Source organism: Antrostomus carolinensis, unplaced genomic scaffold, assembly GCF_000700745.2.
Source record: "Antrostomus carolinensis isolate BGI_N321 unplaced genomic scaffold, ASM70074v2 scaffold3760, whole genome shotgun sequence".
Lineage (NCBI taxonomy): Eukaryota > Metazoa > Chordata > Aves > Caprimulgiformes > Caprimulgidae > Antrostomus > Antrostomus carolinensis.
In genome coordinates this window covers 53026-80709 of record NW_010286283.1, presented here as the reverse complement: position 1 = coordinate 80709, position 27684 = coordinate 53026, and the positions used below count along the sequence as shown (strand labels likewise).

Here is a 27684-nt window from a genome sequence, read left to right as displayed (position 1 = left end):
ACATATCCTTCTTTTGTTGAGGGCTCCAAAACTGAACACAGTACTCCAGGTGAGGTCTCACCAGAGCAGAGTAGAGGGGCAGAATCACCTCTCTCAATCTGCGGGCCCCACTTCTTTTGATGCAGCCCAGGATGCAGTTGTCCTTTAGGCTGCAGATGCACATTGGTGGCTGATGTACAGCTTTTCATCCACTACTACCCCCAAGTCCTTTTCCTCAGGGCTGCTTTCTAGCACATCATCTCCTAGCCGGTATTGTTAATGAGGATTGTCCCGTCCCAGGTTCAGGACCCTGCACTTGGCCTTGTTGAACCTCATGGGGTTCACCTAGGTCCACTTCTCCAGTCTGTCCAGGTTCCTCTGGATGGAATCCTGTTCCTCTGGCACATTGACTGCACCACCCAGCTTAGTATCATCAGCGAACTTGCTGAGGGTGCACTCAATCCCACTGTCAATATCATTAATGAAGATATTAAACAGCACTGGTCCCAGTACAGACCCTTGAGGGACACCACTTGTCACTGTCTTCCATCTGGACATTGAGCCATTGACCCCTACCCTCTGGAGATGCGACCATCCAGCCAATTTCTTATCCACTGAACAGTCCACCCGTCAAATCCATATTTCTTCAACTTAGAGAGAAGAATGTTGTGGGGGACTGTGTCAAAGGCCTTGGGGAAACTCAGATAGATGACATCCATAGCTCTTCCCTTGTCTACTGATGCAGTTACTTTATTGTAGAAAGCCACTAGGTTGGTCAGACAGCACCTGCCTCTAGTAAAGCCATGCTGGCTATCTTGAATCACCCTCCTGTCCTCCATGTGCTTCAGCATAGCTTCTATGAGGATCTGTTCCATAATCTTCCCAGGCACAAAGGTGAGGCTGACAGGTCGGCAGTTGCCAGGGTCCTCCTTTCTACCCTTTTTAAAAATGGGTATAATGGTTCCTTTCTTCCAGTCACTAGGGACTTCACCTGACTGCCATGACTTTTCAAATGTCATGGAAAGTGGCTTGACAACTGCATCAGCCAGTTCCCTCAGGACTCAGGGATGCATCTCATCAGGTCCCATGGACTTGTGTATGTTCAGGTTCCTCAGATGGTCACAAACCTTATCTTCACTTACAGTGGGAGGGGCTTTGTCTCCCTGGTCCCTGTCTTGTGGGCCATCAACTTGAGAGCTGTGAGGAGACAGGTTGCCAGGGAAGACTGAGGCAAAAAAGTTGTTGAGAACCTCAGCCTTCTCCTCATCTGTTATTACTAGATCCCCAGTGTTGCTCATCAGGGAGGGTACACTTTCTTTAACCTTCCTTTTCTGGTTTATGTACCTGTAAAAACCCTTCTTGTTTTTCTTGGCACCCGTTGCCAAATTCAGCTCCAGCTGTGCCTTGGCCTTCTTGACCTTGTCCCTACACAATCGGTCAACGTCCCTGTACTCTTTCCGGGATACCTGTCCCTGCTTCCACTGCCTGTGTAGTTCCATCTTGCCTTTTAGTTTGACCAGCAGGTCTTGACTCAGCCATGCTGATCTCTTGCCTTCCTTGACCGATTTCTTACATCTGGGGATCCAGAGCTATTGTGATCTGTGGAAAACATCCTTAAAGGTCTGCCAGCTCTGTTCTGCACACTTGTCCTAGAGGGCTGTTTCCCAGGGAATCCTATTGTCTAGTTCCTTTAAGAGCTGTAAGTTGGCTTTCCTGAAATTAAGGGTCCTGACTACGCTTCTCATATGACTCATAAGCCTTAGGACAGAGGACTGCACCAGTGCATGAGCACTACAGCCCAGACTGCCTCCAATCTTGACATCCCTGATGAGCTCACTTGCATTGGTGACCATCGGGTCCAATATTGCTTCCCCTCCAGCAGGGCTGTCTATTTCTTGTGTTAGAAAGATGTCATCAAGGCACTCCAGGAGTCTCTTGGATTGCCTACAGCTTGCTGTGCTACTTTTCCAAGAGATGTCAGGGTGTGGAAATCCCCCAGCAGGGTGAGAGCCTGTGAGCTTGATGCCTCCTGGAGCTGGAGTAAGAAGGCTTAATCGATAGGCTCTCCTTGATCTGACAGCCTGTAGTAGACACCAACCACAAGGTTCCCCTTGTCTCAATCCCTATTTCCTACCCATAAGCTTTCAACCTGCTCACGGCTATTCTTTAGGGACAACTCTTCACACTCTATCCATTTCTTAACATAGAGGGTAGTACCTCCACCCCTCCTTCTTCTCCTGTCCCTTCTGAACAGCTTGTAGCCATTGATAGCCATGCTCCAGTCATGGGATTCATCCCACCAAGTTTCTGTAATGGCCACTATGTTGTAGCTTTCTTTGCTGGGGGTGAAAATGCGCAATTTTCATTTGATGGTTGGCACTTACAATCTAACTAAGTCGGTCTGACAGGCGTTGCTCTGAGGCAGTCAGAACAAACAAAGCTGTGTTCAGATACCTGATGTCCAAACAGGCCTGGGAATCCCCGGAGCTGGTAAGTACTTCATACCAAACTGCCAGGACCAATTTCAGGCCTGCTAATGTCGATAGCCAGAAGAAAGGGAGAAATCCCCTTTGGAAATCATTGTCTAGGGCACCCTGGCAAGGAGTGAGCAATGGAGAGAGGGCCTGAGGGACTCAGAAACCCAGAGTGCTACCCTGCCCCAAAACATCCAGGTATGCAATCATGGCTGAGGGACAATCCTAAACTTTTCCTGGCATTCTCTCCTGCTTTAACAGACTAAGTTAAGTTGCTGCTTTCATGGAGCTACTTTGTCCCATCTGACAGACCACTTCTAGTTGGCGTTTGGAAGAAACTTCAGTCAGCAGAAATTGTTTCCTGTTGATTTTCCAGTGCTCCCTGTATTTTTAACTTTGTGGGTTTTGTAGCCTGATGACTTCCCTTGGCTGGGATTTCAAGTCTGAGATCATCTCCAGCCTGAGTTTACCTTGCAGACAAAGAGGTCTTTGAAAGCAGCCCATACAGATAAAGTGACAGGTAACTATGCATAAAACAGGAGAGCCCAGTTCCCTGTGGCCTTGCAGAGTTATTTGCATTAGGACTCATCAAATATAAGGAGGCATTACATTAGCCTGATGGGGTTTTATACTTGCTTTGCAATGGTGCCAGCGGCTGCAAAAACATTCAGGGCAAGAGTGAACCATGTGTGACAAACGTGACACAATCCATCTTGAAGAATAACGTAATACAGACTGTGGGAGTAGAAATATTTTGTACCTCTGTGAGGCCCAGATTTGGGTGGATGCCCACAGATATTTTGAGGCTAGTTCTGTTTAAAATACCTATTTCAGGTATTCAGATTCAGAAATCTGTCCAGATCATTTGGACTAAATCTTAAGGTACTCTCAGTTTCTCCCATCAGTGTTCTCTAGGTGCTGGAGATCTTTTTGGTGAGATATTTTAGAGTTTCTGTTTGCTAATAATAAAACAAGGATGATTTTTAAATTTTAAATCATGCAATAGTAGAAATGTCTGGCTTGGTAGCCATATCTTGTTAATGATTCATGGGAGGCACATGTTCAAGGTGGATTTTAAGCATTTTTCATAGAATAACAGAAAGTTGGGTTGGAAGGACTTCAAGGCATCACATAGTCTGTTTCTCTTTCCTAAGGCCAGATGAGCTCTACCTTTCCCATTGTTTGCAGATACTACATAACCTTCTTGTATCTTCCACAGATGAGGAACCTCCCTGGGCAATCTGTGCCTTAACAACCTTGGAAAATTTTCCCAGTGTCCAAGCTAAAGCTCTCCCCTTACTTATTAAGCTTGTAATTTTTTTGTCCATGACTTGCTCCTGCAGAACCTGAAGACTTACTTCTTGAAGACTTACTCTTGTTTCTTCCTTTTTCTCCCTAGACAAAACCAACCCCATTCTTGTAAGTTTTTCTTGTAGGTGATGTTTAGCAGCACCGTGGTCAACTTTGTTGCTATCTCTGGGATCCTCCCTGACAGGTCTGCAATTTTCTTGAATTGTGATGGCTCAAACTCACTATGATCCTTCAGCAGAGACCTGACCATTGTTGAGTAAGATGGAAGGATCAGACCACTCAACTTATATATAATACCATTGTTCATGTGTTCCAGTTTGGGTTTGTCATATGTGCAAAAGTGCCTTTCTTTTTAACTCATATTCTGGCTGATATCCACTGTAATCCTTGCATTGCTTTGTCCAGGCTACTGACAAATATATTCATATATATATTAATTATATTCATTTACCTGTCTTGTGCATCTGGCATTGCTGATTGGTCCATAGGGGGAGAATTTGTCTATGTCTATAAAAACTTGAAGAGAGGTAGTATAGAAGGTGGAGCCATACTTTTCTCAGTGGTGCCCAGGGAAAAGAAAAGGGGCAATGGGCACAAACTGAAATACACTACATTCCATGTAAACATAAGAAATAAACCTTTTTACTTTAACAGTGATCAAACACTAGAACTGGTTGCCCAGAGAGGCTATGGAATCTCTATCCCTTGAGATACCAGAAAACTTACAGACCATGATCTTGAGCAGCCTGCTTGAGGTGACCTGTCTGAGCAGGATATTGGGAGACATTTTGATCTACCTTCCAGCCTCAACTATCTTGTCATACGTTTGGTATCTGGCAGCTGTCTTTATTAAACTTCACCCTGCATGTTAAGGGGGATCCCCAGGAAAGCATTCAGGTTTGCTCCTTGACCAAATGCCAAGGGTCGGTTCCTCTTCAGTGTGGCACAGGAATGCAGGAATAGGGATGCAAGACAGGTTTCGGTGTTTGTGTTTTGGGGACATGGTGGTTGTTTTTTTCTTAAAGCAAGCAGGCTTAGTGTGTCCATGCAGCGACAAGCACACCAGGGTTTTTTGAGCTACTGAACTTTCTAAGCTCTCATCTGTCCATGACCTAACTAAAAGCTATTCAGGCTGATTATTGCTTAAAAGGAAGATACAAAGTTATAGAAGACTTCAGTGTGAATATTTGCATATATACCTCTATTTGCATATGTACTGCACATACACAAAAATAGCAGAGGGGGTTATAGCACTGCCAGGGAACCTTTGCACTTTCCTCAGTGCAACATGCCATACACTGTAACACATACATGAGCATTTTAGGGGGTTATTCCATCACATAAATCACAGCACTGAGCTACCACTACAGTATGTAGCTTTCCATAAGGCAATATAGAGTACCCACACCCTATGCGAGAGTTCAGTAGCTACTCTCACCTACAGGAGCATGAGGGAAGGTGGGTTGGCTCCTGGCACTGAAGCCACGGGTAGCTTGGAGGCTGTTCTGTCTCTCAGGTGGCCGGAGCTCCCCAGCCTCCATGTGTCCTTTGGCTTTCCCCTACCCACTGACTGTGCTCTGACCAAGGCTTTCCACTCCCCCAGGTTTGCTCCTGAAAATCCTCATAAATTATCACTATATGTCTGGTTTTCTCCCCCTGCCCCGTGAGACAAAATGCAGTCAGAATAACAGGCTGGTCTATGTCAGGGCTTAGGCACTTGGGATGAGGAATTACTAATGTTTAATCGAATCACATACATTCCTCAGTGGATTTTATGCTTTTGGTGGACCTTCCAATATGTACAAGGAAAGAAAGACTTTGGCAGACACCAGACTGCATTCCTGTGACAGCACATTTCAGTACAACCATTACAAGCATTTTAGGAGGGAGGAAAGCCATCCCTAAATCCTGCACAGGTAGAATGGATGTGAACAGGGGAGGGCTGGGGCTATGCATGCTTGGAGTGCACATGCATGCAGAATTAGAGATTACACACCCTGATACCCTATGTCTCTTTGCTGAGATATTTTCCTTTGGGGAGGCACCCTGCTCCCCACCTGCCCCCAGTGCTGGAATTGCCTGTTGGGAGAAAAGGATGAAGAGGGTCCAGCTGGGAGGGGGATGCTGCTGTGCAGTTCCAAGGGCAGCTTCCACAATCACTCTTCACAAGTCCTGAGCCTAAGATGCATGCTCCCAGTCTACAGACAGCTGAGGGTCCACATGCCTTTACCTGTCTTAGTGCCTCTTGGTGCATCAGCTCTGATGATGTTTGGAATTGTCTCTGAAATTTTCTTTTCAAAAGTTATGTGACTGCCTGAAAATTGGAGCTTTAGCAAAAGCACATTTCTAAACCTTCTGATCCCGAGAAATAGCTCAAAAAACCATGACTCTATAAGCTTCCAAAAGCCAAGGGAAAACAACAAAAAAATTTGAAAATCTATTTATTTAAGAAATTAATGATTCTTGAGTGATTCTTGCTATTTCTCCAGCTCCCTTTATTCATGTTTTCTGAATGCATGTATGTGGCAAAGCTATGAGAAATACGGTTGCTGTTCTTGAACTGCTTTCTGGTTTTCAGTTGGAAAAAAAAAATCCCTAAACATATAATGAAAAAAAAATATAGTTATTTGATGAGAGGCTAACTTTCTCTCATCACATATGGGCCTGTGAGACTCTGCCTTTTGAAAGGACCACTTTATGCCGCACATGAAAATATCACTTTAGGACGGGAAGTACAATGGAGCTGGAATTCATGATTTGTATTACAATTATGTTCTGTGAGTTCCAAGTACAACTTTTTTCCTGACAATGCTGCCAATGGAGTCATAATCTATACCACAAGACTTTTCCAGAAGCATGTACATAGGAGTTCACTGAATAATCATTCCCTGAAAATAAATCAAGCAGCAGGAACAAGTGAATGAGCTGTGCAAGAAGAATGCATGTCAGACGGACAGACGGACCCACCTCATCACAGCAGGAAACTGTGGTGGGAAGGAGACAGGCAGACAATAACAGGAATAAAAATTTAGATGAACCTTTTAGCCTCATCACTCCTCCTTCACCCTTTTCACCTCCCTCCACTGTCAGCTAGCTAATGCCAGGAAAGATGTCTCTGAACATATTCGAATGCTTTTAGAAAATATCTGAAGGAAAGGTATCCCGAAGGTGGCAGATTATCTCTAAGAAGTACTGCTTGCTCTTGCCTGATGGATCTGTGCCCTCTTCTCTCCTTCCTGTGCTCTTGTTGGTAAACACAGGGCACGGGACTGGAGAAGCCCACCAGAGCCATAGGGTCTAACCCCTTGCTACTGCAGGCATGATGTCACAAAACCCTTTCTTAAACAGGTGTATTTATTAAAAGCAGACATGTCTCCTTTAGCCTCTGTTTTGGCAGGATAAGCAAACTCAACTCTTTCAGCCTCCTTTCATAAGTCAGGTCTTCCTGGTCACCACAATGACCCCTCTCTGCACACCTTCTGCTTGGGGGCATCTCTCTCCCAGACAGGTGGCAAATGTCCCACTCATCTGGCCACTGCCTGCAGTGTCTGTGGTTGTTTGGATCTCAGTCCTGGCTCTCCTGCCCTCTTCTACTTGTACCTGGGATACATGGCCACGCAGCTACCTCCTTGTGTATGGGGTATGCCTGATGCTCAAGGAGACCCCCACCTGGGGTATGTTATAATTTCAGAGTCACACAAAATACTTGGAGCATGCAAGGCTTAGTTTTCTCTGGGATGGAGCAGAGAGGGTGGGGAAGGAGGTGCTGAGTTCCTACCAGTTGCCTTTAGTGACGGAAAACATTTGACAGAGCATAAGACTTATGGTACAATTCCTCCTCTTCCTGAATATACGTTGTTTCCTAATGCCTCCTGTCCTCTGGTCAGTGAAGGACTGAGAAGACAAAAACAAAACTAATTTTGGGAGAGAGACTAAAAACAATGTGGTCAACTCCTGTGGCACTAAGATTCTTCTTTAAGCTCAGCTAGGCCTTAGAGCCACTTAATCAAACTTACTCTTTTAATTTCTAAAATAATTTCTCTGGTGTTTGTATTTCTAGAGAAAAGAACTGGATATATATACACTGCAGTTCTAAAAGCTAGAAATCACAAAGCAAATAAAAGCAATAGCATAGATAAAAATCTAAGAACCTCATTTTTGGCATAAAATAGTGATAACACTTTTAGACTCACCTGCTTCTGAAAGCTTAGGGGTTTGCCCACACTGAGTAAAACCTAAGCCATCAGGGTTTTAATGGCACTAGATCAAATACATTTTCACTTTTAGATCAGTGTTTCATTCAGACTTATGAATGACTATCATTGCTACAGAAGGACTTGTAGTGAAAAAATATCCAAATAATCAAAATGTAATCCAAACTGCCTCCAAAGAAAGAGGGGCCCTGCTTCAAGGCAGCACTTGCACTTGCTTCCCACTTCCCCAGCCCTCCCTCAGACCCACACCTCTGTACAAGTAACCAGCAGGGAGGAGGCAGTGGCATTGAATGCCTGAGTTTCAGTCAAGGGTGGGCAATAATAAATACCACAGCCTCTAAACCACATTAATAAATATGTTTTGGGTGTTACGCTGGAGATCAGAAGAGAAGAAACAAAGATGGAAATGAAGTCAGGCCTCATTCACTTTAATGAATGACAGGAGACAGCAGAGGCTAGGGAGGGTGTACCCACCTCAGTGTCCCTGACAACTCTCTCTCCTATTGCCTGGCACCATGTGGTGCCCACAGTGTCTCTTGTCTCTTGTTGGTGGTAATGGACCTAGCTGAAGAAGAAGGGCTTGGGGGTGGTATCAAGGTCTTGTGACTAATTTCTGTGTTAAAAAAACAGAAAACCTTCTTCAAGAGTCCAGAAAACCTATTTTCACACAAGCAGAGACTTACAGAAGCAGCTCCCTGAGAAGCAGGATGGCATTTAACAGTCTCTTCCCTGCAGATTTTCCAGTGTCTAATACCAATTGAATTCACCTCCTGTAGAAACTTAGTATCTTGAAACTTCTGCCTGTTTCTCCAATTCAGCTGAAATCAGCCAATGCCTTCCACAGTGTTGGGTGTGGAGGATAGACGGAGCGAGACAGCATGATCACATACATCTTGCATTCCTCGGATGACAGCCAAGGGGGAGAGGCAGCTTTGAGAGCTGGTAGGGGTGTATAACCAGATTAGATAACTGACTTCCCGCTGCTGAGAGAGGGAGAAACAGTGCTGCTTTCAGCACTCCTGCTCCATTACAAATAAGTGAAGTCATGACTTTTGAAAAAAATATCACCTACTATCCTGCTCTGCTTCCCCCAAAGATTGCTGAAATGGCTTGCTAAGAAAGAATTAAGATGTAATAGAGATGGAGATGAAAGAGCAACAGAAAAAACAAAAAGACAAACTCTTCCTTTAGCTTAAACCAACTACAGAACATCCTGGAAGAATGGCAAAAAAAATTAGCATTGTCAGTAAAAATAGAGCAGTTCCTTCTTCCCAATGAGGTTTTTCAAGAGTATTTAACATTTGGATATCTCCTTTCACTGCTTCCTGCCATTCAAACATTTTTATTACTTGGCTTCTCAGATAAAAAATGTTTTTCCTATAAAATATAAAAAAATTTCCTAAGGCAAATTCTATTTCTGGTTGAGGCGATAATGTGTGGTTATCTGAAGCAGGATCAAATGGAAAACTGAAAAACTAAATGAACTTACTGAGCAGACCAAGTGGCTCAAGGGGTGCTCGAGAGTCACACTTTGATCTGCTGCCGAGTTTATTCAGAACTGAGCGGCCAGCGTAGGGCTTGTGCACCATGGCACACTCTGTGTGTTGTTCACAGGACAGTTATAATAGTGAAGACTGGTGAGCCAGGAACTCAAAAAGCAACACGTGGAGCAGGCTGGTAAACACAGTTCTTTCCTGTTCCTTTTTTTTTTTTTTTTTTTTTTTGGCAATAAAATTGTGGAAGAACATTCATTTTTCAGGTTGAGAGTGTCTGCATTCAGCTTCACAGGACCTGTTCCACAACTGTTTAGGCTCCTAGATTGTGCTTGAGGAAGAAGATGAAGAAGTGAGGAAGGCTCCAGATAATCAGGGAAGGAGCAATGGAGGAAAATTAAATACCAAGAAATACCGAGTAAGGATGGATGGGCAAAACAAGAAAGGGACAAAAAGCCAGATTTTGAAGAAAGATGTGCCCCTGTCTTGGCCTCAGTGATACACAGAGGGGCCTGATGTCAGATTTAAGGACTGCCTGTGACAATGCAGCTTCTGTGTTTCCCCTGATAGATAGTGAATCCAGCTGGGGAAGGTGATCATCCCTTCTTCTTTTGAGGTCTGGGGGAGTCTAGAGTTCCACTTCTGCTATGTGGATACTCAGTTTCCTGATCTGAGGGGCTGGGAGGGGGTGAGGAACCCTTGTTCATTGCTCCTCAACTCTCCCACCCACTGTGCACTTCATTGCCTTGGAGAATGTTGCACTCACTACGCTGAGTACTTAAAGAAGGTTGCAAATGGCCTGGCAATAGTCCTCTCCAGGAAAGCCATACCAGCCTTTCAGTCTTTGCTTTGGGCAATTTGCTGCCTCTTCTCAAACAGGGACATTCAGAATATGTGAAGGGTATGAAGAGGCAGACTAGGAGAGTCCCTGTGAAAGAGTCCTTGGGGAAATGTGATAATCTACCTAGTGATGATGACAAGGGTCATTACTGAGTTTAACCCATCAGGGATCAAGAGCCCACTTCTGCCCTTCTCCACTCATCAACCATTTGAAGATAGTCTCTTTATAAGGACCTCAAGTGCAATAACCTTTGAGAAGAAGGACTATGAGGGGAAAGGCAGAGGCCAGAGGTTTAGGAAAGAATTAATAGGTCATTTTGAAGATACCAGGTCTAGCTTTGAAGATGACCCTGCTTTGAGTGGCAGAGAGGGTTGGATCACAGGTTTGAATGGCAAATAGGAATTATTATTTGATTCCATGCTTCTATGTGAGAAATGTGATTTTTTTTTTTTTCTTTTTCCTATTCTCTTTTAGGACATTTCCTGAGGCAGGCATCAAAATAAAGACTTTGAGAGGGAAGTGTAAGTGAGAATTGTTCTTAATACCAGCCAGTACTAACAAGTGTGATACCAATAAAAAGAGGAAAAATGAAGTGTTCATAGTATCACAGTTGTAAAAAAAAGACTTGCTAACTTTTCTGTCCCGTCCACAGCCTTTGTTCAGAACTTGTGGGCTCATGTAGGCAACTGGACAGTACCTCTTTGAAAAGAGAAGGAACACTGTCAAGGGTAATAAGTCCTGGGAAAGTCTTCAAAACCACTGCATTGATACTTCTATACACATACATACACACACACACACGTGCACATGTGCACACACATACGTGTGCATGATGTAGAATCACCAGCTTCATTAAGACAGAAAATATCAGGTCATTCAAACAACATTCACCAGCTTTCTTCATCCATCCAAGCAATTTTATTGTACTAATGAGTACAAAAAGAGTATACGATTCCTTCAAGATCACCCACTCATCTCTGTCTGTATCTCTCTTTATGCCTGCCTTCAGGTGCCTGCAGATTATTATTAATAATTGTTTCCACTTTGACAACAGCACCCAAAGTCTCAGTCAATACTGGGAATGCATTTTGACAGACACTGCACCAACACAGGGAGGAAGGAACAGCCTCCAACATAAAGAGTTTTCAAATGAATGAATGGCTAGTGCCAAGGCTAACAGAGAAACAGAGTTTGTCCAGTGCTCTGCAGAGCACATCATAAAACTGGTCATAAGCCTCCTTCCTCTTCCTATGGACTTTCAACAGACAAAAATATTTTGCCATACAGTTATTTTGCATACTTAAACCAAATGTTTTATGCTTAAATCAGGGTAAGTTAGAAGACTTTTATAGCTTACATGTGGAACATAATGTTACCAACACATACTGTGGCATACTGGCTTTGCACCGTTTCAGGCACACGTATAGAACTGTGAGGTAGTCTTCAAATGGAAGAAATAATAGACCTATCACCAGAAGAGAAAAGTTCATTTTAAGGTGAAATAATGACTGATTCTGCAAAGGTGGGGAGGATGAAGGCATGGGCCAATAAGATATTTTCATTGATGGCTTCCACAATTCTATAAAATGGACAGGTCTTAAAACTCCTCATTAGTTCATTTCTTCTCTTGAAGAATATATATGGATTATCTGTCATTAAGAACTCAGCCCTGCCCACACACATTTCTTAGAGCCAAATTCAGATGTCACTGACCTGTTCCACTCGGATATCAAATTCTCCATTCACCTTCTTCCCCTGGAAGTATTTGGCCCTGCAGAAGAAACAAGAGCGACAGACATGGTTAAAAAAGATTTTTGGCTTTCATTGCACACTGTTTTTCTCTGTGTTTCCCTTTTTGCTGAAGAATTTCTATCCGGGTCACAGTGTGTTTTCATAATTCCTATCTTCTTTCAGTTTTCTGTTCCGCAGAAGAAAACTGCCAAACCAGATGAAAACCACATTGGAAAGTTCTTTCAAGGCTTGTGACTTTTTTATTTTATTTTCAAACTGGAAACCAAATGCTGTCCTAAACTTTTCCAGAGCAACAACTCTAATCAATGATTCCTTGCTATACCTCATTTAATACCCAATCTTTATTCTGTAAAAGAAGGAGAACAACATATGGCATGGCATTAGAAACTGCTTCTGATGTTGAGCAAGGCTCTTTATCATCACAGCTGGAGCACCTGTCTTGCTCTTTCACTACAGACCTGTTTTGCTATTCTGCTTGTATTTCTGCTACTGATTTAGAGAAACAGTGTCCGCATCTACAGTGTCACTAATGAAGAATCTCTTCTGAACTGAGAAACTGTGTTTGCTTTGGGTTTGAACGGTGTCCTGAGAAGACTTACACCTTCCATCATCTCTGCTCCTAGCTGCCCATGCTATGCAGACAATAAAGAACTTCTAGAAGGATGGGTTGTTCATGAGAAGGGAAGGCTGACAGCAGTGCTGGAGAATAAAACACAGGGAAAGAGCAGGCAGTTTTAGCTTTTTTATTCATATTTGTGTATAATACCCCTTATATTGATTAGTCAGCAGGGAAATGGCCAATAGAATTTCCCCTGTGAATATTTCTCCCCAGCTCTTCCCTCCACCAAGAAAACTTGACAGAAGAAAAAAATAATTTATTTTCTCAGTTTCCCCCCCGACCCAAACTTCAGGAAGACCATGTAGGTTCTAAAAACCTCTTCTATTTGGAAAGCATTGAAAACGCAGTTAAGCCCTGCAAGAGCTGTTTCCAGAGACATAGTAACTCTCTGCGTTCTGTTTCCAATTGGCAAAGACAGGACAGAATAAAGAAGTAAAGGAAAATGAGGGGAAGCCGGCTTTGCTCCCTATTTTATAGTACTAACAAAAAAAAAAAAAAAATCATCTGGCTCACATTTTTACTATGTGTCTATTTGTTCCAATAAAAGAGGAGAGACAGTAGGAAGGCAATTTTCCCCATGGCTGAAACACACCAGTTTTCAGCTGAATGCTCCCCTCCCCCAACAATATGAAATGTAAATAAAAAAGTTGTTTTGTTTTGTCATCCTGGCTCAAAACCAAGTCAAAAGTTTTCACTTTATTAGAAAAAGACATTAAAAATGTCAAAAGTTTTCTGCTTCACTCTAATGAAGGTATCTGAAGGCTGTATCACGCCTCCCTTCCCAGACAGCCCATCCATCAGCACGGTGCTAATAAGAGCTCTCCATAGATGTTAGTGAGGGGCAGTGTAGCAGCCAGGTGTGACCAAGACTAAGTGGCTCAAACAACCCCTGTCCAGTATAAAAAGCAGAACTCTGGCCATTTCCCTCCCCCCCGCTCCTTTTGAATTTATGAGTGTTGCATGTAAAAAAGCAACTCAGCAGACAAGCTGAGACATCACGCCTCTAACAATAAACAGGAATGCTAAATGCACTTAATAATTCCGTCGTATTTCTGAAGGCATGGCTCTAGAGGGTCTGGCAACATTCCTTGCTCCTAAACATTGGGGATATTGCTGGAACCAGCGACTTCTAAAAAACTGGAATAAACTTTAAGTGGGCCCACAGGAACTGGTCTGAAATTTGAGGCGCACTATTCACTGGTACAAGCTAGTTTTTATTCCCAGCACGCTCATAATGTGTACTCCTTACCCACATTTATGAAACACACTTCCTCCCTCTATGGCCTCTCCTCTTTGCCGACCAGCTGGTTGCAAACTCTTTGGTGCTGCTTTGCTTCAGCTTGTAATGAAGTGTGATAACCACAGTCTTCAAGCCCAATACAGATGGAGCAAAGAGGCTTCCACTGCCTTGTCCAGGAAATTAGCTTTCACATGACTAAAAAACCTTTTCTCCCATCTCTACGATACTGGGTGTGCTTATGGATAGTCACAGTGAAGGCATAGCCAGCATGAGGAGTCCTTGGAGTAGAGCAAGGGACCTTAGACACCATGTGGCCTCTCCCTCTTATTCCTCCTTATACACAGTTTGTCTCATCCCGTGTTTCAGATAACATTCTTTTAACAGAACAATATATCACTGTCTTTCAAAGAAAGCCTCTCAGGAGGATTAACTTGCTCGGAGTGTCTCTAAAGACTACAGGTGCTAAGCAATTTCCAGCCAAATATTTTGGTCAGACCATCATTTTGACACAGTCCAGGGTAAGAAAGAAACACTTCTTACTGAAACATCTCTGAAATGGATGGAGTGATGTTTTCAATTCACACCTAGGGCTTTGGAGCCCCTGGGCAGTAGAGGCTATCGTATTGAAATGAAAAATTGCTTTAGCCTCACGGTGGATCCCCTGAAATTTCAAGCAAGGTGTAATTGTTGCTGATGCTGCAGAAACATCATGATGCCTCTGTTGCAAGGAGAGTCTTTTGGTCAGTAGTATGATGTATGAAATGGCTTCTCGTCCCTACAGCGGATGTGGGATGGAGGAAAGGATGACCATGCTGCTCTGGCAGGAGAAAGGAAGATGGGTGTTTCTGGCAAGTTAGACTGTGCTAGACATTTGTGCTTTCTGCCCCAAAACCTCCTGAGCAAAGGTCTTCCAGACCTCTGCCTAGGAAACGACATGCTGCAGGGTTATCTAGACAACCTATAGTGCAGCAGGGGAATGGCACCCAGACCAGTCAAAACCCTTTCTGGGGAGCCTCAGGAGTGTCCCCATTTGCCTACAACACAGCCAACTGCCAGCAGATCAGAGTGGCTCATCGCTCCAGGAGGGAGGCTGTCTGCCTGGTAACCCCCAGCTCAGGACACTGGCAAGGGACTGGCCACGCAAACCCATCCCCTTTCCCAGGCATACTGCAGCACTGACCACCACTTGGCTGGTCATCCCTTTATTTTAAAGTATGTCAGATGTTCAACCCACCAGCACATAGCGCTATAATTTGGCTAGGCAGGCTGCAGATGGGGTGGTGTGGTTGCTGTGATCTCAGTAACTTAGCACATAAACATGTTTTGACTGAAGGACACTTTAGGGCCATGCTCAAGAGCAGCTCCTGGGTGGGATTTACAGTTCTAGGCAATGCATTTAAACGTGGCTGCACTAGCTGGGAGGGAGGAAGCACCATAACAAACAGCCAAAGTTCTGCCCTGGTTTCCAGGGAAAAATCTTGCCTTGAACTCTTCTCTCTTTGCCATGAAGAATCCACACGCTCTGGAAAAGGACATATTTTCTGGGTGCAAGGGCATCAGACAAACCTAAATTCTGCTTTCTGCCTCAGCCCTGACGTGTTTACAGGGCCACAAGAAACCTGATGCCTCTTCTTATGAAGTAATTTGGAAAGAATAAGAACGTATTTTCCAGAGCTGCCATAAAAGAGTCCCAGTCTGCCTCAGTGACCACGACTGGAGGAAGCATGAACATGATTTTCTGTCAGATACAGAGTGTATCCTTAATAGCAGCAGGGAAAAATAATTGGACAATTCACCTCCAATTAGCTGCGTAAGAGCTGATACACAGAAAGTCCGTGTATAACATCAGTGAACTTAAGTGTTTGCAAAACATCTGTCTGAGCAAGAGATGCCAGCATGGATCAAAGACTGCAAACACACCTGTAAGGCACTTGAATACCAGAGTTTATCCCTCTGGTGTCACTGACAGCTGGGACAGCTTGTACTGCACCTACGCAAGGGCCACCTGAATCGGCATGCTCCCCTGTACCTTTGTACTAATGCCTGTGGTCTGCAAACACAAGGATTCAGTCCTCACAGGGCACCAAGTTTCCTGTCAAAGCTCACTCTTTCTGCTCTAAAACAAAAGTAAGTGCAATGAACCCATCAGCCAATACACATGCTCAGCACAGGAATCCAGGAGAAGCTATTTGTGCAGAGCTTGTACTGTCTTTGCTGGAGTTATTTCTTCTCTCAATGTTTTCTTTTCTCTCACTGCAAAGAAGTATATCCAACCTGCTTCAGAGGAGTGCTACAGTGTTTTCCTCTGGATCTGTGGGAAACAGAGACATCAGGGATGCAGCAGAGGACTGCACAACTTCTGCCAGTCTGGAAATGCTCTGCATACATGAGGAATAGGAAAAAATGCATCAGATGATAAAGTGCCCAGGGAGCTCTTCCCCAGGTACAATGCCACTAGACAGCAGTTCATTTAAGAAAAGGTGCAGAACACTGGCCTCAGCAGTGGGAAGGGAGTAGCCAGGAGTGACTTGTGAAGTGATTTGAATCATAGAATCACAGAATGTTAGGGATTGGGCCTCCCTGGGCAGCCTGTTCCAGTGCTCCGTCACCCTTACAGTAAAGACGTTTCTTCTCAAGTTTAAGCGGAACCTCCTGTGTTCCAGCTTACACCCATTGCCCCTTGTCCTACCATTGGGCATCACTGAGAAGAGCCTGGCTCCATCCTCCTGATATCTGCCCTTTACATATTTATAAACATTAATGAGGTCACCCCTCAGTCTCCTCTTCTCCAAGCTAAAGACACCCAGCTCCCTCAGCCTTTCCTCATAAGGCTCAACTCCCTAATCTGTGATTAAGGTGGTGGTGATGGCTTGGAGGAGTGCCTAAAGATGTTCCTGCAGGTCCATTAACTGGGTGAAGTGGAGGTTATGACACATTATGCAACTTTGAAGACAGGCTGATATTTTGTATTACGTTCCTAGGACTTCTTGAAGGTATCCTGTAAAATGGTTCCTGTATGAAGCAATTTTCTAGGATAGGAAGAGAAACACAGCTCAAATCTTCTTGTGAGAGATCTCAGTGGAGCTGATGTAGCAAATGTCATTGCAATTTCTGGCAGTATGTCTTGGAGTAACTGGGGAGCCATCCTTTAGGTGAACAAATAAGCTTGAGCCTAAATCCCTTGTGATATGAATGAACCCAGGTACTTTTTGGGGCATCACGACAGAGGCCTTGAGTTACAAACTCAGGAGTAGGCTTGTACCTTCACCCAGAAATGGGCTCTGTATCCCTGAGAGTGTGCCAAAGAGGGGCACTGGGATATTGTAACAGCAAATTCCTCCAAATCCTCTGACTGAGTTTGTGCCTCTGAAGCAAGACACAACAAGCAAAGAAAGCCAAGCCACACTTTGGATGGAGACCACTTCTCATGCAGAGTGGGAAGCAGCCTTTCCCACCCTACAGAGGGGCCAGAGCAAAACAGACTGAGGAGAGGGGTAATCTGCAGAACTGTTGGGGAGAGGTGGGCAAGGGAATGGGTGGAAGAAAGAGGAAGACAAATGGTAAAGAAGAGACATGAGCAAATAAACCAAAAGGGATCCACGGGTAAAGTCTGGAATTATCTGAATTATTTCCCTGGAATCACATTACACATATTTCTCTCAAGCCCCTTGGGAAGATAAGGCATCTAATTTCTTTCTGGATCAGCCTGGAAAAGGCGAGGCTGAAGCCCCCTGGATTGGGTGTGGGGACATCTCAGGGAGGGTGGGGAGGGGGTTAGCCACTGTACGAAATCCCGGTATCAAAAGGCCTGGGGGCCCAAGTGATGCACAAGGCACTCACTGTATGTCCGCATTGTTTCCTTCATAAAAGGGGCTGGGACTGGGAAAAAGGAGGCAGTTTCCAGGATACTGGCCAGCAGCTGCTGGAATGCTCCGACCCCCCCAGCCCCTACACGCTTTAAAGGCAGTGGGGAGGAGAGGGGGGGAGGAGAGATGCATTTGTGCCCTTTTTACTTCAGGGGTGAAAACAAGGAAGGTTTTCCTTTCAGGGGCCAGCCCTCAAGGAAGGTTTTCCTTTTAGGGGCCAGCCCTCAACCCCTTCACCACTTCTCCCCAGTTTAGCAATTCCCAGCCACAAATAGAAGGACTTGAGATGGTCAAGTCCTGATTGCCCAGGGCATAGGGAAAAGAAAAATCACTCCACAAATGCCGAGGTCTGCAACCTACTGGAAATTTTGTCCACATCTGCTTTGGCCCAGAGACCTTTATGCATTGTTCATCTCTGGGATGGACTGGTCGGTAGTTAATATTAATTCTGTAAGAGTACTTTGGGCCAGGGGTGGGGGGTGTCAGGGTGCCACAGGTGGTGGCTAAGCATGATGGATGTGTACTTTGACACCTCAGAAAACAAAGTCTGAATTACAGGTCAAATGGACCCGAGGCAAGTACAGAAAAAAGGAAAGGGTGCCTGCACTGTACAGACAGACAGGGAGGGACCAAGAGGTAAAGCCAAATTTTGGGTTGAGTCAAAAGGTAGCCCTGAATATACTGATAGTTTGCCAGGAGCTCCACAAAAGGTTCAGCACCAGCCTCGGGGTGTAGCATTGCTGTACTCAGCACTGTGCCCCCCCAGGGCAAGATCATCTTGTTCTTGGTGCTGTCACTGCCTGGCTTACTGGAGCCACAGAATGGAGAGCCAGCCCAGCTGCGCTGCAGGTAGGTCCTTAGCATCTGAGGTCAGGCAGTGGGAACAGACCACTTTTGATGCCTTCAGGGAAGAACCACAAGACCCAGCCTGCTCTGGTTACCATAAAACAACACCCAAGGCATTATTAGTTATGAGATCATACCAAGTAAAGAAACACTTCTGCCGAAGAGGTTTGTATCAGGCTGTGATGGTGGCATGGAGTTTTTGTTTTGTTTTGTTTCTTTTTGGATAAAGGAAGTCCTCATGGTGAGGTCCTTGATGATGTCCGAGGTCCCACCCTGCAGGGCTGGAAGAATTTTCTTGGCTTGAATGCAACACAGAAAGGGAAGCTTTAGGGTAAGAACAGAGAAGGGTTTTTTAAATCTTCTTTTGTGAGTCCTCCCTTTCTTCAGGGAACTGAAGGCCCGTTTTTGAGGGAGACCTGGGTTGGCAAGCCACCACCACCACTTTAACGATTGCAGACACAACCATTCAGGCCACTCTTTGTATTCAAGGAACTACAGAGTCCCACACAATATCGGCCTCCCAGCATCTTCCTGTGCCACCTCCTGCTCATGAAATGGGTGTCATCAAAGACATGCCTCCCAAAGAGAAGAAGCGCTAGTTAGTGCAGCACTATTGCTTTTGGGCACGACTTTTTATGCTTCTCAAGCTCTCAGCATAGGAAGGATACTTTGCTGTAGGTCTAGTCTCTCACCCAGGCTACATCACAGTCACATTCCTCCTGGCCATAAAGAACTGCAGGGGGAGCCGAGGTGGGGGGCTGCGTTAAGTGCAACACCAGGCATCAATTTTATTTTGTGTATTATCAAAATTGTATGTTGCTGGAATATTTCCATGTTGCTAAATCTAGATGGTATGGCCTGGAGCTGCTTGCGAGGGGTATCATTTTGTTGAAGATTGTGCAACATTTTTTTTCCAGCCCACTTCTGCCCTCCCTGAACTTGAAGAGCAGGGGAACTGGGCTAACTTGAACCAACACTGGGGCAGGGCTGCTGGCTTTCAAGCAGAAGAAATCTGGCTCACAAACCTTGAGAAATACATCTGAGGGATTTTTATTTTTTTTTTTTAATATGTAGGGGACTAGGCAGGACGTTCTGAGGTTAAATTCTACGCATTTATAGGAACTCTGGTAAAGCAATTAAGGTCCTGGATTTGACTTGCATTAGCATATTTATAACCTGGTGGGGAATGTTTTCCATATTCCTTGTGTCTATTTTTGTAATGATACTAATCCTTTCATTTCTGTATCACCTTTCATTTAGGAGGATTAGATCCCAAGTTGCTTTATATATTCATGACAAAAATACAGGCAGACATGATGGTGATATACCCAAAACAGGTTGGAAAGTGATATGATAAATGCAACTTATTGAATAACTTTAACATCCTTACCTCCTTTTCACCCCTATGCCTGTAGGCTGGGGAATATAGAAACTCTTCATGCTGCTTCCAAGTGTGCGCATGTGCACACACACGTTTAATCCAAACTTTTCCCTAAAATTCCATTTTGCCCTCAAGTCACACTTGGCATGATTTATAGGAACCAAAATATTCAGTCCTGGTTAGACATGGCTAAATGATGAAAATGTAATTTTTTATACAGATTTGTGAAAACATAAATTGTACTTGTAAGTTTTTTCAAGTTGTGGCCTCATAGTCGCACAGAACTTGTGAACTCTTAAAAGGTCATCTTTGTATAATAAAGCCTAATTCATAATCAGTCATTGTCAATTACCACCACGTTAGATGATTTTGGGTTTCTTATCAGGAAATTTAACCTGCAAATTCCTGAGGTCAATCTTGAAGTATCAATTCTGAATAATAATAATAAAGATAAATTATAATGAAGTCCAAATCTAAAAGCTAGTCCAGAACTTCCTATTATATTTGAGTTATGTACAAGAATATTTGTCTGAATGGAAGACTTAGTATATCATCTTCAGCCTACTGAAAGCCTGAAATGACTCATGACACTTATTAAATATTTTTGAAAAGGAATTTCTTGCAAAAAAAATAGGATTTAGGAAGTCCTATGTTACTAAAATTCAGTGTTAGACTGTTATTATTTGACCAATTATATTTTTGGACAAATTACATATTTAAGGCTTAATATTGTCGAGTGCTATCAGAAGTAAAAATTGTTTTATTTTTATAAAAAAGGGCTGATAATTTCCCCCGAACAATATAAAATAGCAATCTTGTCAGGTCAGTCCATAATTAGACCTGAATCATGACATTATTGTTATACAAAGAACCGTTTCAGATTTATTAAGAGGATTTCATTCAGTATTAATCACAGTTTTTCTCTTCCTTCATTTTTAAATCTTTGGAGACAGTATGTTCAGGCAGATTTGGCTGTAAAGTAAATGGGAAAACAACAATGCAATTTTATGTCTCCTAAAATATCCTTTGTGGCTTTTTTTTCCTCCTGTGAAACATGGCACAATCCTCGTGTGTAGCATTGCTACACATAGGGCACATGTATTTTGTGCAAGACAGCATATGTCACACTGTTAGCACGTGAAACAGCCTGAAATTTGGACAAAACACACCAATGGCTTTGAAAAGTGACATAAGATATTTCACAAATGCAACCAAGATATCTAACAAATGCAAAAAGAACAATTCTGTTATGCTCTCTGTTCCAGAAAGCAATGTTTTTAGCATATGTTGTTAACAGCCTTAGCTGTGCTTGATCACTTCCCAAATAAGCTGTTTAAACATGAAGCATTAGGCTAGAAAGCTGAGCACTTTTGCAGAGGATGGGGGTTAACAATTCACAGTCCTAAATCCTGTTTTATCTGCTGAGAAATTCAATCCAGCAAGAGCATGATTTTACTTAACAGCGTGTCGGGTGAGGAAGTTGCCAGAGGTGGGACATTTTCCTCCTGGCTGAGGTTGGTCTGCTGGAGCTGGCCCATCTGCCATGACATGGAGTCCTGCCATCCCCCTTTCCTCATGGTCCTGCTCCCTTCTGCTGTGCGTTTGCATGTGTGTCTGTTTTTTTCCTGCCTGAGCTCTGGTTTTGTTTCCTGGCAGCTGCTGTAGGTGAGTTGTGGATGCATTTTTGGAGGTCTCCTGAGGCAGAGACACTGCTTGCCCAGCCCACAAGAAGGTGCATGATTCTCCAGGTGGAGGCTACTGAGCTGAGGTATGTGCCATCAATGACTGAAGAGAAGCAGAGCTTTTCCCCAGCGTGCCTATGTGTGGGTACATTCACTGCTGTGGGTGCCTGCGAGGGCTTCCTGTCAAAGCCAAGAGCACGAGGGAGCCATACAGACAGTGTTTTCCTCTCATGCACATCCTGCATGCGGCAGATTCACTATGTGCTTCCTTGCAATGCAGGGTCTTGGAGAAGGATGGAAAATTTGTCAAAATGTTGCCGATTTAACAGAAAGCTGGATGAGTTCCCTTGCTTTTAATAGAACATACCTTTCTTTTACTGCTGCTAATGCAGAAAGCAGCTGATCATATTCTGTGGGGCTCACATTATTTTTACAGTACATTGTCTTTGGAATAAACCAGAGCATATTGCACATCTAGAGTGGTAAGGATTTTATGCAAGAAGGCAGGCCATGGATTCCCATGGATGCTCTTCACTTCTGCCAGATGTCTGAGAGAAGTAGAGTGCAATACTGAACCATCAGAGACATAGTAGCTCCTTAAAAATAGAGAGGATTGCCATTTGTCACTTTAAAGTGCATTCAACATGCACTCACCTTTTTGGGTTATTAGAGCATTTCGTCACACACTTGTGCAACACCTCATCCTAATCCACAACTGCAGCTCTTTGTCTCTGCTGTAACATAAATAGTGATGATAAATTAATGTCTGGCTTGGCAATATTGCTACAGTCTCCAATTATGAGAAAGTGTTTTCATTTAGAGAAGAGAAATCAAATGGTAGATTCCACTGTCTCTCACCCTTCCTGTCTGTGAACAAGCTGGCCCTTGTTGTAAACCCCATTTAACTTGCTGTGGGGGAGGAAGCACTGTGGAAGTTCCCTGCCCTTAAAATGAAGGTAATGCTTCAGTAGCTATTTCTTGGGGATCTTTTCTAGTAAACTATTTCAAAAGGAGAAGGAAAGGGTTTATTGGAAACCAAATACAAAGGCTTCATAAGTAGCAAGAACCAGAGCAGGCAGAGGTGAAATGCATTGCAAACATGATGCTTCTTCCAAACCCAAAATCATCAGCACAGACATAACAATAGGTTGTTTAGGAACTTTAGGTTGACTCTCTAAAGTCTGGGACTGTTTCCGTGTGTGATGCAGAGTAGACAGCCGGAATCCCTGGATAACCAGCTTCTACAGTTGTGCTCTCACAAGGCAAACACTGCTGCCTCAGGCTGGTCAGACTGAGCTCACATAACACCCTGGCTGAGACCAAGAAGATGATTGGCATTGCTCAGAAGTACCTTACCAAAAATAAACATCTACAGAGCCATGGAGCCACTGCTCTCCAGTGCTGCTCTCAAGGGCTCACTGAGTTTCCTGGAGACAGAAAATCAACTGCCAAGTAGCACTCATAGCCTATTGGAGTGGTTGCATTGGTATGCTCTCTCAGAAAATTACCTTCAGGCTGGGCAAGTTTCTAGTTTCTAGGCATGTGTTTCTGTCCATGCTACAAAGAGTTATGGAAATCTGTGGCAGGCAAGGGTTAGTAATGTTGTTTCCTTGGTTTTCGTGTCGTACCTATGTCAGGTTACAGTCATGAACACATACACTAGTTTTATTCAGTGTCCTCACAACCTTGGAGAGAGTAAAGGCAAGGGAGCCTTCGCAAGCAGCATTATTTGATACCTGCAAGTCTGCAGATAAAGGCAGAGAGCTGGGAGGAATGAAAAGGGTCCCCCATCATGTAGAAACTGCTAAGCTATAGACAGCAGAGAGATAGCCAAGACAGCAGGATGCGTGGAGTGCTTACACATGAGTGGAAGAGTGAAGACAGCATGGGTAGCCATATCTCCTCTTTATATCTCCCAGCTGCTGCTCCTTGGGCAAGCTCAGATCACAGACCACGAAGTCTGCATGACAGAACAGCAGCTGGGGGATATAAAGACAGGGATTTGAATGCAGTGCATATTTTAAAACATGAAAACACAAAAACACTGCAACAGAGTCCAACCCCTCCTCGTCCTTTCAACTGCCCAGACTACCTTCAGCACCATTAATCTCAAAGAAAAACTAGATTGGCCTTTGAGCTAGGGCTTTCCTCTCTGATGACAGTGTTTGGAATAAGCAGTGCCGGCTAAGCCCCAGATGCTAGAGCTGTGCATGAGAGACGATCCCATTCCCAGCTGGAGGATGCTATGTTAAGGGACTGCCACCTGGCAGGGTCTTCAAGGAACTGCAAAAACGCTAAGCAGAGATGGAGGTCGGTGAGCACCAGCCTGCTGGGAGACTTGCAGCGGCACCCAGGAAGGAGAGATCAGGGTTGAGCCAGACTGAACTATCTGGCATTGAGGCTGCTACTGTGATAAGAGACACTAAGCCAGGGAAATGTTTGATGTGACAACCACCTTATCAGGGACATTCCCACTCACTTAAAAAGTTGTTTTTCCTTTGAGAAAAATCCCACTGTTTTCCTTCTCATACTTCAGGTTGGATGAAGAAGCCTGACCTAGTTGCACTTAGCCGTTCCTCCTTTTTACCTACGAGCTAAGCTCTTGCTTTGTGAAGATAGACCTGGGGAAGTAAGTATCACCTTGTCCCCACTCTCCTGGGAAAGCAGAGAAGACCAAAGGTGGCAGCTTTACTGAAGAGTGTCAGGGGATGAAAATAAAAATAAAATAATCTCCTTTGGCCAAGACCTGGTAACCCTACATCTTCCATTTTCAAGTCTTCAATACAGTTCCCCTTGCCTGTGCTACCTTTTCTTTTTTTTTTTCCTTCTGTGTTATGACAAGCTGGCAAGCAAACCAATGAATCTCGTCAACACATGCTCTGGATTTGCCCCCAAATAGGTCTCTTGGTCAGTTTACTTAAAGCTTTCTAAACCAGCCAACTTTGAAAGGGAGCACACAGAAAGCAGTAAGTAATTTCTCCAACATTTTGGAAGATTTCAGTTGTCCTACCCATTAAAAAGTGTGCTCTGCTGCCCAATACCACAGGAAACAAGCCTCCAAACTTCTGTTTGTAAACAGAGACCTACATTAACAAGACAGCTTTGAGGCTTAGCTGAACCTGAGAGCCTTTTGCCAGTAGCCACTAAGCTTAGCAGGTGAAGGGCCCTTGACCAGCAAATGAACTCCAGTCATTACTATTAGTAGCAGTAGGCTTAAGTTATCTTTTAGCAATTTCTGTACAAATTTACATACAGAGAAAAACTCAAGAGAAATTGATATCTGAAGAGATTGAGTCCCTTTTCACTTTTAGAGCCCGCACAAACAGTAGGCTAAAGTCCTTAACCACATCACCAACACACCTTCAGCTATGACCTCTTAGGACCATTGCTAGATGTCACAGCTCAGCTAAGCGAGCTGAGCCAAGAATATCCTATGTGTGCTCATATATTGAGGCTATCAAGGATTTTTCCAATGAGAGACAAACGAACATTTTTTCCAAGCAAGATATGAGAAAAACCTACTCTGACATTTACACAGGTCACCCGAAAGACACCAATGTAGGGCCAGAGTTGGTGACCTAGATGTAAAAGTCCCTGTGTAACCCTCTGCAGATGCCCTGCGCCTCCCAGATCCCTCTTGTCCTCCATATTTTGTGGAGTTGAAGGCAGTAGGGAAGACTGTGATGACTTACCAGTCTGTGTGTGCATCATCAATCACCAGGAGAATCCTGGGTTTCTGGGCCACAGGTGGTGTAGGACTGGCCGAGTGGTCAATTAGTCCTGCAGCCGCTTGCGTGGTTTGCTTCATGGCACTGGAGATGGAGCTGAAGATGCTGGTGCCAGTAGAGGGAGAGTGTGAGGGCTGTGGTGGCTGTGGATGTTTTCTCTCCATGGCAGGAGAAACTGGGGAGCTTGTGGAGCTGTCAGGGCGCTGCAAGTCCATCATGTAGCCATTGGGCAGATTTGCCACAAAACTACTGTCTGAGAGACGCCGCCGGAGGAAATTCATTGTTGAAGTGTGTGGAAACCTTCTCAGCAAGAGAGAGGCCGAACAACAGTGTCACCAGTGCCAGGGAATGTTTCTGTGTGTGTGTAGGGTACCTCCTTGCAGTGCAGGCAGGCAGGCTTTCCCCCTTGAAATCCTGCTGGAGAAATATGCCTTCGTTTTTCAGCTACAGTTTCTTTCTCGCCTGTAAGAAGAGAATCAAAGACATACGTGAGAGATATACTCTGAATTTGAGATAAAAAAACACTTTTGGTCATTTAAATGGGGTCAATACAGTATGCTACACTGGTACAGCCAAACAGATAGGAGACAGTACTACAGGATTTCTCCCATCCAAAAACATTTTCCAGTTGGGGCAGACTGATTTATAGTAGCTTAGCAGCTAACAATTCTGTAACTGTGGGGAAAGAAAAATTATTCTGATTGTAAATGTTAGTTTTTAAAAGAGAAAGTTTATTTTTTGTAATTTTTGCATTAGAAATAACACACACAATATGCTTGTTACAGAATAATCAGCAAATGATCCAACAGGATAAAAAGTTGTGTCATCTTTGGCAGGCTTGTAAGCAAGGCTCTGCATTTAAGGAACAAATGTCCTAAATTAAAATAACATGTAGAAAATAAATAGTGGAAAAGTCCTTATACACATCCAAGTTCAGCAGCAGCTTCAAACTACTTTTTTCTGTCCCTGCTGCTTTCTGCAGTCAAAATTAGAGTTTGAGCCATGTGGATGCTGGGGGTTGCTAGACTTAGTAGACGATCTGATTTTACAAGTTCACTTGTAGGATTTTTGCAGGTACTTAAAACTGGAAGTTTAGCTGTCTAATCTTCACATGCTCATCTTTTCCAGTGAGAAAATGAACACTGTGAAATGTAACTATAGCTGGCTCTTTTCCCTTGACCGTAGTATGACTTTGTTTTTATGCAGAACACTAAATTTTTTGGCAGTTAAATAGTCTCAGAGTTAATTCAGTTACATTTTTTTTCTTTTTTTCCCTAAAATTTTGCACCTGTAGCCATAGCCCAGAAATGAAATTTCCACAGTAACTCCCCAAGACCTTTTCTCTGTTGAGTCTTGACCAGAGGCTGGTTGGTGAGATTTAGAGGGGGAAAAGAAAAGAAGATAGAAACATCTTGCTGGCAAAATTTAAATGTTTTTCAAGACAGACATATTTGCAGCAACAAAAGTGAGAGTTACTGTGGACATCAAGTGAGATGAGTCACACGAATTCCTGGTATCATCATTAAATCATGTCCCAACTCCTTCATATCTTTTGGAATGAGATACCTACAAACACTGAAGCTCCTTGCCCTGATCTGCTTGGTTTGCTTCCCTCAGTGCTCATGCTCTTGTCCCAGTCTCTGATTGCCTCCTGATGGCAGGAATTGTCTTTTCTGAGTTGGTCCAAGAGAGCTCGGCATCTGCGAATCTCCCTCGTGGAGCTGTGACTGAGAGCTCCTGGAGCAACCAAACAGCTTTCTTAAAATGAGATGCCATTTATTTTCATTTATAGGGATTTACAAAGCTTTAGAGACAAAGGATTCAGACCTGTCTATGTCTGTACCTCTCTTAACCTCCAGAGCCTTAGGGAGGCTCAGTGGAGCCTGGCTGCAGTAAGTGAGCTACAAAAGGCCCCTTGGCACATGTCCCCCAAATCTCATCATCCGTCACCACCCCGACCCTGTGGACACAGGATCTGTCTGTAGCAGAGGGGTCCCTGCTGAAGCTGCTGACATTGGCTCATTAGAGCACTTTTTCTTTTGATTTCTCAGCCCTGGCAGTACAAGTCCTCTAACTTTGTCGGAGCCTGGAGGTAGGCTTTTCCCAGGGAATAGCTCAGGAAATCTTTAATGACTTCCTGCCACATTTACAGTCGATAACATATCTCAAGGCATTGTGCTGACTTCCCGCCCAGTCCTGGCACACCCAGTGACTTCACCACATCAGCAAATGTGTGCACCGGTGAGAGCTTCGGTAGC

At 44.0% G+C, this 27684-nt stretch overlaps 1 protein-coding gene across 1 annotated transcript in view; it reads right to left on the bottom strand.

Moving 5' to 3' along the window:
- The window catches only part of LOC104532863 (synapsin-3), a 47452-nt gene extending 21745 nt beyond the window's left edge, over positions 1-25707 (bottom strand). Inside the window, exons 1-2 of the mRNA XM_029087506.1 lie at positions 25391-25707; positions 12026-12083 (exon numbers count right to left, since the gene is read on the bottom strand). Of these exons, the coding sequence (XP_028943339.1) occupies positions 12026-12083; positions 25391-25707 (375 nt within the window). The remainder of the gene's footprint in view (positions 1-12025; positions 12084-25390) is intronic.
- Positions 25708-27684: the final 1977 nt, after the last annotated feature.